The sequence below is a fragment of the Polypterus senegalus genome, chromosome 6, assembly GCF_016835505.1.
Source record: "Polypterus senegalus isolate Bchr_013 chromosome 6, ASM1683550v1, whole genome shotgun sequence".
Lineage (NCBI taxonomy): Eukaryota > Metazoa > Chordata > Cladistia > Polypteriformes > Polypteridae > Polypterus > Polypterus senegalus.
This window is the reverse complement of record NC_053159.1, coordinates 115,428,186-115,446,021: the sequence shown is the minus strand read 5'-3', so window position 1 is coordinate 115,446,021 and position 17,836 is coordinate 115,428,186. Positions and strand designations below refer to the sequence as shown.

General features: G+C 37.0%; 1 protein-coding gene across 1 annotated transcript in view; it reads right to left on the bottom strand.

The window, feature by feature from the left end:
* Positions 1 to 17,836, bottom strand: part of LOC120531432 (aldehyde oxidase-like) — a 68,742-nt gene that overhangs the window by 21,453 nt on the left and 29,453 nt on the right. Inside the window, exons 14-23 of the mRNA XM_039756850.1 lie at positions 16,233 to 16,417; positions 13,632 to 13,794; positions 11,021 to 11,110; positions 7,791 to 7,960; positions 6,792 to 6,918; positions 6,589 to 6,711; positions 4,147 to 4,243; positions 2,968 to 3,092; positions 2,688 to 2,821; positions 2,107 to 2,194 (exon numbers count right to left, since the gene is read on the bottom strand). Coding sequence (XP_039612784.1) covers positions 2,107 to 2,194; positions 2,688 to 2,821; positions 2,968 to 3,092; positions 4,147 to 4,243; positions 6,589 to 6,711; positions 6,792 to 6,918; positions 7,791 to 7,960; positions 11,021 to 11,110; positions 13,632 to 13,794; positions 16,233 to 16,417 — 1,302 coding nt within the window. The remainder of the gene's footprint in view (positions 1 to 2,106; positions 2,195 to 2,687; positions 2,822 to 2,967; positions 3,093 to 4,146; positions 4,244 to 6,588; positions 6,712 to 6,791; positions 6,919 to 7,790; positions 7,961 to 11,020; positions 11,111 to 13,631; positions 13,795 to 16,232; positions 16,418 to 17,836) is intronic.

Here is a 17,836-nt window from a genome sequence, read left to right as displayed (position 1 = left end):
ATGCAATTCTTCCAAGTTTATTGAAGCTCCTATAAACCCTTTTGCTAATGCTGTTTTTTAAATTTTCTGGTTAATGACTCTTTGGTTTTTATCTGATTTTTTTATTTTTTAGGGTGCACTGTTATTTGTATTCTTGGTTCTGAGCCTTGCTTTATTTAACAATACTTCATTTTCCGATCCATTCTTTTCTTGCAGTCTTACTAAGTCCTCGGTCTGCGTCAGTCCAATATTTTCATGCCGCTATTTAAATAAGTTTTCATTGTTGTAGTCAAATTATTCATAGCAACAATATCTTTTGATTGTCATGTATGACACAGGCATAGCTAGATATGACATCTTTGGGTTAACACTGTCTAAGATAGTGGCATGCTACAACTGACATCCAAATTTTGGATTACAAAAAGACCTTTTCTTGATTTTGTTAGCTTTATTTTCAGGTTTGAGGAAAGAACATATAGATTGAGAACATTAGCTTTGACTTTTTACCACATATTGTGCGTTGTTACTGATTTTGATAATTGATGATTAAAATTTATTTTGTTTAATGACTTGTCCTTGACTGCTTGACTGTTCATCTCTTGATCATACATTTCCAAGTTATGTCTTTTAGGACTGCCAATTTTTAGATCAGGTCGTAACATAAGCAGACCTGACACATGGAAGGCTCCTGTAAGTGATAATTTAACAAGCAATTAAGAATGAGTGAGCCTTCCATACTGAAACAAACTGAACAGCTATTGAGCAGGCTGCCCAGAAACAGAATTTACACTAACAAATATCTCAGAATTAAAACAAAGATAATTAGACAGATGACACAGTTTATGTGGCCTATTCGTTGTTACCATAAAAGTGGACCAAAAAGGTAAGCATATTTACCAGACTGAGGCAGAGGTCTCTTACAGGTAAACCAAGAAAAAGTGAATAGAGGACAGGACTGATTCACAAAAAAAATCTACAAAATCAGCAACTTAAACAAATGGACTAAATAAAAATGAAATAGAATTGAAAACAAACTCAAAAACAACCTTGAAAAAGAAATCTCTAGTGAAGCTAGTTTTCTCCAAATAAATAAAAAGTTTTCTCCCATGAGCACTTAGATAGAAGCAGGTGCTCACTGCTGTTATGGAGTCCAGAAAGTCCAGGAGACAGAAGAAAAAGGTTTTAGGAGAAAATACAGTCATGGTCAGGAAACAGATTAGGGTTGAAATAACCAAAATAAACCATCTGAACATTACAGGAAAACACAAAGTAAGGGAATAATAGTCATAATTATCACAAAGGTCCTAATGCTAGATTAGTTTCTTTAATCTTCCTGTCTTTTCCCTTTCTATGCCAAACAACCACCCAGTTGCTTCTGGGCATCCTAATAACATGTGACAGTTACTCATTATTTGGAACGATGCACTTGGAAGATCTGATGTAGTGTTTATCATCAAGAGTTGTAGCATCCACATATACTGATATACATGCTGCTGGGCACTGCCATCTTATATAGGCAGAATATAATGACACAGCATATAATGTGATCTTTATGTCACATAATTGGCAACTGACATAACAGGTATAAGAAATATGAAAATGGCCATGCAAAGATAGATACACAGTGACAGCAACCTTACAAAGAACAAGACATACAATGCCATTCCCAGAATAACTACATAGTATATGAATGCACAAAAATAAATATATAAAAAATGGCTTAACTAGACACAGAGATGTCACCCAACAGTATTTCCTTTTTTCAAAGAAAGTTCAGACAAGAAGAAAGCTTATGGAACAGCCTTAAAAGATGGCCGCCATGACATCATACACATACACATTTGCAGGCATACTCTCGCCAAAATGTGGAAGTGGTGACATCATTCATATGGACGACTAGAAGGAGGAAGAGTAAAAAAATACTTAAATTTTTTTTTTTTTTATTATTAAAATGTGACTGATATTCACTCAAGGGAGGAAGGCAAGTGGATGATGCAGGACCTAAGACATTTATAAAAGTCAACAGAGCGTGCTAAATGGAGTAATAGTCAGTTTGAAGTACTGCAGTAATATTAAGCTGAATGTGTGATGACAAACTATAATTTTAGGCAGTGATATTCTACTTACCTTGTATTTACCCAAAAATGGATGTCTGCCACTGGTTATCAGCATGTCTTCTCCTCTCTCAAGCACACACCTCACAGAGCGGCCAGTTCTGCAAGGAAACAAACTTTGTATGAGGTGACATCACAGCGGCTGACAACAGAACAGAGAAAGCTCCTCATTCAGAGGCGTGTGTCTACCCAGTTTAGGCTAAATTCCTATAAGAATTAAACCTCTCTGCTTGTAACAATCAATGACTCTTTGGGGCTGCCACAATAAATAACTACGGTCTTGTTATCCTGGAAATTTCATTACAATCTGAAAAAATTCTCATCTCTTTGGCAGTATGCATATGATTTCCTGAAATAATAAATAAGCTGAAGATTGTGTAGGTGTCCATGCCACCCAGTAAAACATCCCCTGATTCTGAGTTAAAGTGAAGAGGTTTGAGCATGAGAATTTTCTTATTATTCTTCTCTTCTATTTAGCAGTGTCAACAAAGCTCTTCTTCCTGATGCTGATGTTTTTAGAGGTGTGTGATGTGTCCACTGAAAAAAGAATTCAAGTCAAACAAGCATAAAATAAACTAAACAGGCAGCACTTACCTATAGGCAGCAACAGCTACTGCTGCTGAAATGTCTGCAATTTTCATGACCTTTCCTCCAAACCCACCACCAAGCCGCTTCACATGGCAGGTAATTTTATTGGATGAAACCCCTAATGCATTAGCAACCACCTCCTAGTTAAATAAAGGCAGGGACAGCATAGTTTATACTTGGGGGGAAAAAAAATCCTTTGTACAGTATTGTGTTTGTGAAGATTTTTCAAGGAGCAGGGCAATGCTTGTAGGTTCAGGTACTTCATTTCAGACTTGGAACCCTTTACCTGTGCAAAGGCAGCATGTTGTGTTGCAATAAACAAGTCAGTTTCTCCACTTTCACCTTTTGGTACAGCAATAACTCCCTGTGTTTCCATGTAAAAATGTTCTTGACCTCCCATATAAATTTCTCCTACAGAATGAAAAAATAAAACAGAATAAGATCAGTACAGTGGAGGACACTTCTGCCTTATAGCTTGAATAGACTGGGTCTGATATACTGCAGGTTTGAATAGTAAAAGGTTTGTTTTCAGGGTTCTGTCTATATGATGTTTTTTTTTTTTTCTTCTCCTCATGTTTGTGTCATTTTTATCCTCTGGTTCTCCTCTTTCATTTAAAGATGTACAGTACACATTAGAAAATTAGCAATTGTGTAAGACAGCATGGGCACGCGAGTGAACCTACTTTATGATAAACTGGCGTCCTGTTCCTACCTTTTATTCGATACAACCCACAACTTCACTTGCCCCTAGAATTGTAGCCATTTTTTCCCAGTGTCACCTTCTCACACAGCATTATCTATTGTCATTTTTTTGCTTCTCTGGGTTTTGGTGCATGCTGCACTTTGAAGACATATGCAACTTTATGTGTAAAAGCTGTTCATTAAGGTCTACGCAAGTCCTGCTTACTTCCTTCCATTGATTTTCAGATACTGTAGTTGCCAATATTGATAAAACTCCATGTAGCTATTCTCCCTAGTAATTTTCATTTTGCTAATTAGTTTTAAATCTTCCCTTATATGAGGAATGAATCCAAATGTTGAGGTTCATCTTCTGGAAGTATTTCGTTCTGATAACCATTTTTTTCAATTAACACAACACCTCTTAAATGCAGTTAATTAAATTTGAGATGATTGGAGCAGAGCCAATCCTGGCATCATCAGATACTGGATAAATAATAACCATCAACAGGGCATCATTCCATTGCATACTCCACTCATGACACACCCTCTCCCACACTTACACTCGGAGTTGCTTTGAGCTTCACAAGAAACAATTCTGCCTCAAAACACAATGTATTGTTGTGTGAGATACTATGTCCTCTTTGTTGCATCTCTTTACACAATGTATAGTGTGTAATTCTGCTATGCTTGTCAAACGCAACTCCTTTTAATAAACTGAATGGTTCTCACCTTTCCTGTTGTGACTTTACCCAACCCAAATAAGAAAGAGGGGTCCAAGACTCACCTTCTAGTATCTGATCAGCTGTTTCAAAGCCTGCATCCACATCACCCCTCTCTAGCTTCCTCTGAGGACTGAAGAAGGACTGGTGATTAATGGCTTCCTTAAAATGAGAAAACATTTGTATTCATAAGTAGCAGCATAACACTGCAAAAAGAAAACTCTGAAATAACAATTTCACTCACAGTGTGCTGGTACATGTTTATTAACCTTAGGATTACCTTCTAGGCTATTAGGTCTTAATAGTTAAAAGTGTACAAGTTTGCTAGGTGGGGATTCATCCTTCATGTATGAGCTGCTGTACATACGACTGATAGCTTCAGCTACAATTAGTAACATGTCTCCCTATTTATAGTGCCATACCTATCCAGATATTAATTATCTGCTTTATCAATCAAAAAGCACAGATTATTCAGCCAAGAAATCCTCAAAGTAATGTTTTTTATTCTGAACGAAGTAAGTGCAAACAGAGTTGAAGTGCCTTTTCTTTAGCCCAGGTGGTGCAATCCTAGATATGCAATGGCTTGAATTGAAGCTGTGGTCAGAGCCAAATTTGTTGTAATTTTACCACCAGGTAGAATATTAAAAAATGATAACTAAAAGAGATGCTTCAAATCAAGTTTTGACAGACCCATCATTCTACTAACAAAGGTCTCATTTTAGTTTTTCTGTACATATTATTATACTACAGGGTGGGCCATTTATATGGATACACCTTAATAAAATGGGAATGGTTGGTGATGTTAACTTCCTGTTTGTGGCACATTAGTATATGTGAGGGGGGAAACGTTTCAAGATGGGTGGTGACCATGGTGGCAATTTGGAAGTCGGCCATTTTGGATCCAACTTGTGTTTTTCCAATAGAAAGAGGGTCATGTGACACATCAAACTTATTGGGAATTTCACAAGAAAAACAATGGTGTGCTTGTGTCACCAACCATTCCCATTTTATTAAGGTGTATCCATATAAATGGCCCACCCTGTAGATTAATATGCATTACTAGTCAGGGAAAACTATGGAATAGAAGGCCAATTTCTAAAGTGATACAATATATTCAACTGCTGACACATGGTTTATTCGCGTACAATTTGAAATATCCATAGAGAATGTTAACAGAATGTTAATGATTGTTTGGGATTTTTGCTATTTATAAAATAAGTTTCTAGTCTAGTCATCCCTTTCAGAGTCAGAGATGGGAACTGGTGGGAATTACTATTATTTAGAGAAAAAGAATGACAAAAGGTAAGAGAAAACATATAATTAAAGAAATTAAACAAGTAAAGGAGAAAATTCCAGAACAAAAATATAAAAGAGAACCTAGGTACAATGTTAACAAACACTCAATTCAAAATCAAAAGGTGCAAAATTTGGAACACAAAAAGAACTAAATTAAACAAACAAAGAATAAAATAAAAAAAAAACACAATTTGATATCCAAAAGCTAAAAATTGTAAAAAAACAAAACCTATATGTTCATAAGAGAACTGAACTTAACGAACAAGAAGAGAGCAGAAGAACGTTAAATAAGGTTAATGCCATCACATCTAGGCAGTGGAGCAGGACCCTTAAATGTGAGGTGCTGTCATGTGGCCGATTACAGCACCTGGGGCTCGCACCCATTAGGTATCTCACAACACCCCCATTGAAAACACAAAAAACTCACGACATAATTAACAGAACTACCAAAAAAAACGTTATAAAAGAAGTTGAAATAGATATAAAAATTCTAAGTCAAAAATAACCAAGAGGAACCTTTTCTGAGCCCTATACTGTAACCTAATAAAACAGAAAAGCATATTTTTAGGCATATTGTGTCTTTAGTATCAAAAAAGCCAAAATATTGATCAATACATTTTGATTATATCAAATTCAGATTCACAAAGCCAGTTTAGGATGAGAAGAATACCTTTGCCACATGTGCCAAGTCAGCCAGTACCACATAAAAGATGACTGAATTACTGCTGCTGATTACACTTCTTAAATACACTGTTAATTACAGATGTATGTGGTTAGCTCCTTTTCTCATGCCTTCCCAAGTTACTGATAAATGGACCATCAGAGTCAGAATTCTGCTACACTAGATTATACTTGTTCTTATATGAATACTTAATGTTGCAGAGAAGTAGCAGCAGGACTGGATCATAGATCAACAGGCTTAAATTAAAATGCCTTCTAAGAGTAAAGACAAAAGCTAACAGTTAATAAAAATATACTGAAAGTCATTCAATATAATTAATATTATACTTAACATTAAAAATCAATTTACTACTACCAGTGATTAAGGATTTATTATATTTAAATTTAATGATTTATAATGTTTAAATTTACCTGCTGTAAGAAGCTGTTATTTCCTTTTTATTTTTTTTAAATAAAGTGAACAATTTTAACTGTGATATATAGAAAAGTCATGACCTCTGAACAGCATGCCATAGCTTCATTGTACTCACCTCAATTGTGAAAAAGACGGGTTCCAGGTCCTGATAGGAAACATACACTTTTTGTGCTGCTCGTCTTGCTTGTTCCCTTGTTTCTGCAACAATGGCACCAATCATCTGCCCTACACACATAACCTGAAAGCAGTACAGGACAATATTTTGTGACAAATTGTTAGCCACTTCAACCTTTAGCTGCTGTTTTATGGCTGCAATACCTCCTCCTCTATGAAGAGCTGAACCACATCATGAAACCATCGTCTCTTGTTGTTTCCAGGGACATCCTTGGCTGACAGGAAAGTCACCACGCCAGGCATGCTGAGAGCTTCAGCAGTATCTATTGAACTGGTCAATGAAAAAAGAAAAAAAAAATTGTAAAAGTTCACTGGATTTGATTTGTTTCTTGGATCTTTTCCTCATCTTAGTGTATTGCCAACTGCAATTTCAATACATTCATTATTTAGTCAATAAAAATGGAAAAATATATTAACTATTAAACTGCACAGCAAACTACCTTATAAAATCAAATATTTTTTAATGACATTAAGAAAATTAACTTGAGCACTATAAATATCAAGCTGCTGCGTGCACCAAGTGACAAAGTTTTTAGGAATAGATTCATCAAATGTAATTTGACAGAACAAATATGATCAACTTCGTTGACATTAATATCTAGAATCTTTTCCATATTTCCACAGGAAATATTAAGAATAGTCATAGAAAGAAAGGGCAGGTCAAAAAGTTTCCATAATTGAATGAAAGGATTGATCATTTTAGTACTGAATTTTCCAATAATGTAACACTGATAAGATTTATGTTTCATAACTCACAAGAGTAAATGGTGAAACTTGGAAAACTAGCCTGAGACAGAGAATCCTGTTTCCACAATTAGTAATGGCTAGCCACTAATAATCCTTGCCATTTTACTTCAATTTCCAGTATGTCTAACCTGTAGTAACTGTGACCCTCTATTGTTGTTTCTGTTATTTTGCTTTATCATTATTTGTCTACATGTAGACACTCCTTATCTATATTCATCCATTATCCAACCCGCTATATCCAAACTACAGGGTCATGGGGGTCTGCTGGAGCCAATCCCAGCCAACACAGGGCGCAAGGCAGGAAACAAACCCCAGGCAGGGAACCAGCCCACCACAGCTCCTTATCTATATATTTTATTAAATTATCGAGAATGTGATATGGAAACCTGTCCTTACATTATCTTGGCATGTGGTCTTGTACTGGTAACAAACACCAAAAACAGCTCCCCATCAATGCTGGGAATATCATCATAGTAGATAGCTTCTCCTGTGGAGTGTTTGAAGCCTGACTGGTGCACATTAGGTCTTCCAACTGGATCTTCCAAAGGCTGTGAAACTGAAACAGCCTACACAAACAAACATTCATATTAGTATATATATATTCACATACTGTATATATTAGTTACAATAAAAATAAATCTTAATGTTCTCTCTCCATCTGCATTCTAATCTCCTTATTCATTTTATAGTAATAGGGGTTAACACTCATCCTGGTTGGTTCAGGTACAAAGCATGAGCCAGTCCATCATATGGCACACTCATGTTCGATAACCTAACACATCTGGTCTCTGGGTTGGGTAGGGAAGGTGCACCCAAGGGGAAAAAAACACACAAATATAGTTCAAGCATGAAAACTCCACACAGTGTGAACTGGCAGGAATTTAAATTCAGGACTGTGGAGCTCTTAAGCAGCAGTGCAGACTACTGCCAAAATGTCACCTGGGTCTAACACTAAAGACTAGAAATGTAAAAGTATTTTTCCTTCAAATTGGTTTTATAATCTGATGCTGAATAAAATCAAATACTTTGAATTGTTAGGAGTACAGATCACAGAAAGGAACTGAAACAATAGTTTACTACCTCTTAAGCTGTTCCTTAATGAGCGTAAGCTCCACGTTAACACTAAGTAAGTCATGGAATTGTATTATAGTTTACAAAGATGCAAGTTAGTCAGCCTGATTTATACTATTGAAACTGCATTAACTCTACAACCAATTACTTCTATCAGATTGGTATAAAAGAGCTTTAAGACCACAGGATAAACTGAAAACATTTCTTTATTCACCATTTAATATTAACCTAATATTAACTCAAAATTGTCAAAAAGTAGAAAATAAAATGGGTGGTTTGAAATTGTGGTGCTGGAGATGATTATTGTACACCCGTGGGAATTTAAAATGGACACATCAGTGGATACCAGATCATTGCATGCTACAATCATGTATTATTAAGCAGAAGTTAAAATATTACTTTAACATGACAAATCATTGAAAGTCAATGATAAAAAAAGCAAAGAAAAAGTTGGTAAAGACCTGGAAGATCTCATTGTTCAAAGTAATAAAGTTAAAGGTATTGACAAAAAAGCCCAGGGAGGTGTTAACCAGTGGCCAAGAGTGGACAAAACACAATTAAAACTTAAGTGCAGGATAGTTAATACTCCAGGGATCTCATGAATTCACACTAAAACATGGCGTTTGGACAAAAGTGGAAATGTGCGTACGCACGAAAAAATCCAGATGCATAATTCTGTGTGAACACCAACTTCCACATTCTTCCGCTCCATAAATCCCGGTCAGTGTGAAAAGTAACGCACGTACACGCACCTGCTGCCCCACCCCAATTCCTCCCAGAATTACGCCTCTTTGAATATGCAAATCAATATAAATAGCCCTTAAGCTCAGCATTCTGTGTAAAGGCAATGGCAAAAGCATGGGGGGAAATAGAAGAATTTCAGCGAATACCAAGTGGAGGCAGGGAAAAATGTACTGGTTTAAACAGTGGTATAAACAACAAAAGGAAATTGATTGAGTGACAGAGTGTTGGAGAAACTCGAAAGCTCACGTTCACAAAGTCGCACAGTGCCCGAAATAAAAAAAGAAGTTGTCAGATATCAAATTCGCCCTGAAAATGTGAGCTGTAGCCCATCATCTGAGTATTCATATGAAAGCTTATTAGGGTACAGAGAAAAGAAAAAAAAATAGGGACAAAGTGAGAAAAAAAGCTTGAAATGTCAACTTTAATCTCGAAATTTCCATTTTAATCATGTAGTTTATGTTGTCATTAAAGTAGAACATCATAAACTTCATCTTTAAATCAATTAATTTACTAGTTTCTCAAATACCATCTTAACTAAAGTAGCTCGTTAAATGTTTATTTTTGTATGTGTTCTTCTATGTGCTCTAAGTCTGTGAATCACTATGTGCTTCTTTAACGAACATTGAAATATCTTTGTAGTACATGTTTAATTATTCCATTCATCTATCCTAACCTTCCAGTGTCGCGCCAACCCCAGCAAGAATGCATACAGCGCGTGGCAGGAACAATCACTGAACAAGCTAGCACTGCAACACCATGTCTTCATATGTTTAATTAACAACAATACAGATTATTTAAATGGAGTTAACATTTTATCTGTATAATGTAATAAACATATTTTGCTGCATTTCATCTTAAGAATGATATTGTCATCATATGTATGTGGCTCAGGTTGTGCAATATTATAACTGTAGTGCAAGTTTACACTGAGGTGATTGTACTAATAAGTACAAACAGTTCTACAAGGAGTACTCGATGGACTGATTTGGTGCGTTTATAGTCCTTGGGAACTATTTCTGAACCGCGATGTCCCTACAGGAAAGGCTCTGAAGCGTTTGCCGTATGGGAGGAGTTCAATAGACAGTGCGCATGGCTGAGGCAGCGTGTGCTTGATGCTGTATACTGATAATTCTCTTTCCAATCAGCTGCTGTAGAGCTGTGAGTCCCCACTCATATACAGTGGGATAAATACTCTGAGTGGTGCATAGAGAGGAACAACGCTAAAGCAGCTATGGTATTTGAAATAGTTTGGCCATTCCGTGGACCATTATATTGTTACAGGTTAATTACAATCAGATGCCTTAAACTAAAACAATATGCGCTTAATTTCAGTGTATTTGATAAAGCCCCGTCAGGGATGTGGATCTAAAAAACAAAAGGAAACTACACAGGAACAAAAGCACTGCTTTGACACTAGGTGCCGCCAGTTTGCAAAACCAAGCGGAGAACTAGCGTAGGCCAAGCATTTAGCTGGCATGAAAATGTGTGTAACTTTATGCCAAGTTTAGGTTTTATACATCTCAATTTAAGCGTGGAAATGGGAGTATGCAACATTTTTGTGTGTACGCACCATTTATACATGAGGCCCCTGGTCCGTTTCTGTTGATTTAGACATGAGTGTGTCTCCAGCGGGTGATATTTTTTTTTCATTAGTATTACTCACCCTTGAATGCTAAGAGAAATTGACTACAGACACTGTTCAATTCACAAAGTTGCATAATCAAATCAGAGCATATGTTTAACATGTAAAAATATTAAGGTTAAATCAGTTTTTAGGTATTTTTAGATTGCATGACCGTGCTAGTACCAACCTGATAAGAAAGTTGACCCTGGGGTAGCTTGCTCTGCAAAGGTGTCAGTGCACTCATATACTCAGGAGGCACAGCAGCAACATTCAAGCCCTGTAAGGATGACAATGAATACTATTGTATGTTCAAGCAGTTTACAATCACTTTTTCTAAAACCGCAGCACTGTTGCTGTTTCAAGTAAAAAGAAGTGGCCATTATTGACCTGCGGCCATTTTAATACTGTGGATAACCCTGATAAAATGAGATCAAGTTTTCTTCCACAAAATATCTAGAAATTAGAGAGCACTACAAAACTTGAAAAAGTAGAAAAGTGCAAAGTGCTACACATGGTCAAAAGAAACTTATAAATACAAGATGGGAGACACTGGCATACAGGAAGGAACCTCTGAAAAGGATTTAAGGGTATATGTTGACAAAACATTTTCATCAGCTAAGCAATGTACCAGAAAAGGCAAATATAATGTTAGGTTATATCATAAAAAACTGTTGAATATAATTCAAGTTGATGCTATGCTCAAACTGTTTAAGGTACTAATAAGACTGTATCTGGAGTATTGTGTGGAGTTCCGGTCATCACGGTATATAAAAGACATAGCAGCACTTGAAGCTGTGCAGAAAAGAGCAATCAAGTGCATCTCAGGACTTAAGGACATATCCTACTCTGACTGACTCAAAAAGAAACCTGTTCAGTCTCAAGCAAAAGACTGCATGGGGACCTAATCCAGATATTCAAAATCCTCAAAGGCATTGATAAAGACGATCCAACAAAATTCTTTCAGCTTAATGATGAATCACATGCTTGAGGACAGTAGTGAAAATTTAAGATTAAAACCAGGAACACTTCTTTACGCAAAGAGCTGTTTGACTCTGGAACAAATTACTGAGACATGTAGTTGAAACAGAAACCTTGACAACCTTTAAGAAGAGTCTGGATGAGATATTGGGACAGCTTAGATATTGGTTAAATAAAAGGGCTTCATGGTCTGAATGGTCTCCTCTCATGTGTCAGATTTCTTGTGTAACAAGTTTGTGTTGTAACAGTGAAAGCAATCTGCTTCTTTCAACTTGTTGGGCTACAAATCACCAAGGATGTGGGCTGTACCTGCAAACCTGAGGTCTCATGATATCAGATGCAAAAGTGCATTTATTTTGTGATGCTCCAAGGACATGTGGTAGGATAAAGTAACATCACAGCTTCAGAGACCTTCTCCAGTGCTGCCATAATTAGAGTTGGACCATATAACAGGATGTCATGGAAACACTACCTTCTGGCAGGTAATGCCACAAATATTGAAACTCAAAAACCATATGCTATACTTTTTCATTACTTTTGCTGAGAACCATTTTAATCTATTTTATATTGCGTTATTTTGTAAATTACAAGGGAGGCACAGATGCACATGTTGTTTTGACCAACAGACCATAGTATTATAGCCAAAAAGACAGAAAGATACAGTTGAAACAATAAACTGTGGGGACCAAACAAAAACCTGTGATGAATTTATGCTTTTGATTAGCTTTAGTGTGAGTAAAGAATTTTAGCATTCATCTTAAAGAAATAACATAAAGGGTTAACAAATGCCGGAAACCTGTTCAGACATATCAGGAAACCAGATAAAGGTCAAGCGAACAACAAAGACAAAGATGTAATATAAAAAATGAACTAAAGATGACTAAGATCAGCAGATGTACTGTAGAAACAAGACTGGACAGTTGTCACAGACAGACGTTTCAAGGATAATTGCTAAACCTAAAGATATAGGAGGAATAGGAGTATAACAAAAATATAATTTTGTTTCCTAATTTATCTCATGTGTAAACTAACAAACCAAAGAGAGTAAATGTATGTATTTACTGACACTATATTTAAATTCAGTTCAAAATGAACCTCCACACTTTGTGTTTTGATCATTCTGACCGTGCTGTAACAGACTGCTGTGATGGATGCTCCCCCTAAAGCATTTTGAGGAGTAATTAAACGAGGAAATGTACAGCTTTTCTCCTGCATGATTGTGGACTCAAAAAGATTTTATCATACTTGTCCCGGTTGAGGATAAATTCCTTTCTTTAATTAAGATATCGATTTCTACCACATTAGTCAGGCTTTTTTTAATTTTTGGAATAATTGTATGCTAATTTTTTCTTGATTATTTGTTTATTCGTTACTCTTGTGACATCATTTTGTGTTTTGATTTTTATGGTTGCTAATATTTTGTAACTTCCTTTACACACTTACAGCAAAGTGGTTTACGGTTGCTATACATGTAGCATGGAAGTTATGTAACACATTACACTATCAAATTCAACCTTTTGAAGATGGTGGTGATCAATATTTTGTTATAAGGATTCCTGGATTCTCTAGAAAAACTAACAGACTTTGTAATGCTAGGACTGGCGTCCTGCCCGGGGTTTGTTTCCTGCCTTGCGCACTGTGTTGGCTGAGGTTGACTCCAGCAGACCCCCGTGACCCTGTAGGTAGGATATAGTGGGTTGGATAATGGATGGATGGGTGTTCGGCACAGAGCCTCACTGTATGATATTATTAATAATATGTCTGTGTTCTATCTGGCACCCTAAAGGAAAAACAGAGACACTTATTTTGTAAAGAGTTACCATTGCCTTCAGTTTCTGCAGGATGTGAAGGTAGAACTTGAAGAAGAAGCTGAGAATTAGAGTCTTCTTGTACTCCACCATTCCTCCATAAGCTGTGTCAGGAAGGTGGATCTCACTGAGGACCAACTTACAGGCATCTGTCAACAGGTTGTCATTCCATTTTCTACAAATAATAAAAGCTATGGAGTAACTCGTGATAGACTCTGATAATAAGCACTCAACAGTCATATTTTATAAAATTATATTCAAGCCTCTAAACCCCCACAATAAAATAACAAGCTGACAAGCTGTTATGTCTCATCCAAAGCTAGTTGCTAAGTCCTACCTATGGAGAAAAACCGACAGATTAACAGGGATGCCACAATGTTAACTAAGCAGCATTATAGGAGTCACAGAAAGTAACACAATGTTCACTATTTTACTCATAAGAAAAATGTGGCAGACATGTTAATAAAGGGCCAGAAGGTGAAACATAGTCAATTATTGGGCCAAAAGTCAAAGCCAGGAAGACAATCAACCAATTCATGGAAACCAAGCACATTTGTAGTTGTGAAACAGAAAGCAAGAAGACCCAGATAACAAAATAAAACAGTTTTGTAGAGAGTATCCACAATCTTTTGAATGGAAGTGCAGTGCACTCCCAGCAATCCCAGCAGGGTAAGGATGTAATCACTGCAAATGCATGGACCATATAATGGTTACACCCACAGCAAAAAAAAAAAGTGTAAAGCACAATGAAAAATATAAATAAATGACAGAACCACTTTCAGCATCAAATAAAACCCCCAATCAATAACAAGACACCTGAAAAATTGCAACAAAAAATGGAAGGAAAATTCTGAATGGGGCACAACTGCAGAATTTCTGTACTTTATATAGTCATATCCAATTATTATTTGGCTTGTCTCTGTATATAATTGTTGTATATTAATAGGTCCATTAAAATATAGGTTTTATAGAAAATATAAATCAAAAATAGATAAAGAATTAGCCATTCTTTATCCTTTTGTCCTCTCTCCAGTCTTTTGTCAGGCCACATCAACCTCCCTGCATCAGCAGACCTTAACAGGCTATCATTTTTAGCCAATGGAAAGTTAAACTAAAGCAAACATTTAAGAATTATTTTCACATTAAGACGTTCAAGCTAATAAAGTAAATTACAAGACCCACTAAAAGATTTGGCTCTGTTGGCTGGTACTTTGAAGCTCCTATGTTACTCTTCTCAACATAGTAGTGCTTACAATATGTATGTTGCCTGTTATATATTTTTTCTGTTTGTGTATTTGTATGCGTTGTCAGCTGTTCTGAGGAGACATGCAAGTAAGAATTTCATTGGACTATATACATTATGTATTTTGTACACATGAAAATAAACTTGAACATATACAGATGACCAACCAACTATCAAAAAGTCTGATCTGCAACTGTGCTGTTTTCAAGAACATCTGTTTTCATGCAAAATAGCCTCGCAGATCTTTTAATTTACTTCTACAATTCTTGGCTTCCAGCAGTGTAAGATCTATACACTGTAATGAATGGACGGCTTCATATTCTGGCCCTCACCCCCAGGCCGCCAGGAGGAGCGCTCCCGACAGCATGGATGGGCCCCAAATTCCAGCAGGGCCTCATGGACTATGTAGTTTTAACGCACGGCCCTGCTGGATACCTTGGGGACCACTAGGAGTCGCTGTTGGGAGGCCAGTGGACTCATATATGCCCTATAACCCGGAAGTGCGTCATAATCCCGTGACAGGAAGAAACGACCGAAGTAAAGATGCTTCCGAGGTAAAGATAAGGACTATTTACCCTGACCCGGAAGGAATAAGGACTTGTGGACTGTTGGGCAGGAACACCTCCGGGTCAGGGAGTATAAAGGACTGTGGGAGCTCCCAGACGGGGAGCTGAGCTGGGTGGTAGGAAGGCAACGCGTCTGGGAGCTGAAGGATTGGATTATTGATTGTGATTATTGTTGATTTATGAATATAGTGGAGGAGAGGGTGCTTTGTGCACTGTATTGTTAAAATAAAAATAACATTTGGACTTTTACTTGGTGTTTGAAGTGGTACCTGAGGGTTCAAGGAAGCGTTAGCGCCCCCCTACTGCTACAACACATAACATCACATACTCAAACCGGTTAAATCCGATTTAGGGGCAAGGAACACAACAGCAGTTAACTCAAGGCAGGAAACAGACCTGGACATTGCAAAACTCACTCAAACACACACTACACTTGTACTCACAAAAGATGAATTTGGAATCACCAACTGAAATAACCAGCATGCGACTGTGGATGTGGGTCGAATGCTGGTGTGCCCAGAGGAAACATGTAAACTCCACATGGATGAAAACTAACTGTAAGGTACTAACTTAGATAACTGGATCCTTGAGGCATGGGTGCTAACCACAAAATGTACATGATTCAAAAATGGAACTGCTCAGCCATTGGTTATTTTTACCAGTCTGGAGCATCTTCTGCTGCTATTAGACTAGGTTTAACAGACACTGCACTTTATTTTGTGAGTGCCCCGAAAACAAAAGTTATACAAGTACAGAACTCTGTAGTAGAGGTACCCAATCTACAAGGTGATTAAAACTTCTTACCTGCCAACTAGCTGTTGGGAGGCATTTCTAGTGCTGACCAAAGTGGGTCCTGCACCTCCATAGAATATCTTTAGATCTTTAACCACGTTTGTTCCTTCAAAGAAGATGACCTTCATTCCACAGTTAATAATAGAAAAGGCAAACTGTCGGCACTGTGCCTGCCGAAAAGCCGACATGAACTCCCACTGTAGAGACAAAACAAAGTATCATTATATCTTTGAGCTCTCAGTCCCTTTAGACTTTGTCACACAAAGTGCAGCACAAATAAGAAGATGCAGAGGATGATCAACAGCAACATCTCTGCAGGATATTGTTCTGGCAAAAAAACACTTCTTTTTGAAAAGACTCAAATTCATGTTCATAAAGGCCTATCCTAACAGCACTGGGTGCAAGAAGGGAACCAATCTTGCATGGGATACCTCAGAAGGTACACTTATCCAAATACCAATGCTTGCCACTTAAGGTGAATTTAAAATGAACAATCTAATACATTTTTCTTTGCAGGATGTGGGAGCAAAAGGTGTATTACATAAAAAGCACAGAGATGCAATATGAAACTTCCAGACAGACAGTACCTTGGTCTGGTTTCAATTTCAGGACTCTGGATCTATAAGGGAGGTAAACACTGGGACACCTCTGCACCATTGCATGAAACAGAAATAAAACTAACCAATCTGTGAGCTGATTCATCATGGGATTGCTCTCATCACATGTATCGGCAACATTTTCCTCTTTTACCTCAGCCTCATCTGATAAAGAGTTTTCAAAAGTGCTAAAGTTAAAAAGCAATTGTAACTACAAAGGACCAAGCCATAGTATGTGTACGCACTGATGTCAAAGTATAAATATTACAGTGGTTCATTTTTGAAATTGACTTTATGAACTTTTGTATAAACCAAAAAGGAAATAGTTTAAATCAGCAAAACAAAGGCCAGCTCACTTCCAACTAGCTTTCTGGATTCTCTGGATCAAATGATGTAGATCCGTAAGTCAGAAGTTAAGCGTGTGCTAATGTAATATTGTATCCTGTAGTGCGTGCTATTGAGCTGTCTCCATCCTCGGAGAAGATAGAGGAAAGCCAGTAATATATAAAAAATCAAGAAGGACTTTACTAAAGGGAAGATTAAACATAACAGGGACAACACAAAGTATGACAAAAGGGTAACATAATAAAGTTATGTTCTACTGGCCTATCTACAATACACAAATAAAAGACCGTTGTGGACCAATGGGAGAGGTGTTCATATTTTTGCTTGCTTTAATTCTTCTCAAAACCTGTGTTGCTTAGTCTGCTCTTGGATTTAAAGTTTTAAAGACAATGAAAAATTGACCACAAAAAAAAACCAAAGACACCAACCACCATGAGGAATGGCTGGTTTATTTATCCACAATATCGCACTAATAGTCCCTGTTCATCTTACACCAATAGCCCGTTCTCTACACACTGGCCACTATTTCCTTTCACTGTTAAGCCCTTCTAAAATGTTTGTCTCGCAGCTCTAGGCTCCACAGCCACAAGGGATTTATGAGGGCTCCACATGTCTCCTGGGAATTACTTCTGGTGTGCTGGATGTCATGTAGCAACTCCTTCTAGTGGTCATAGG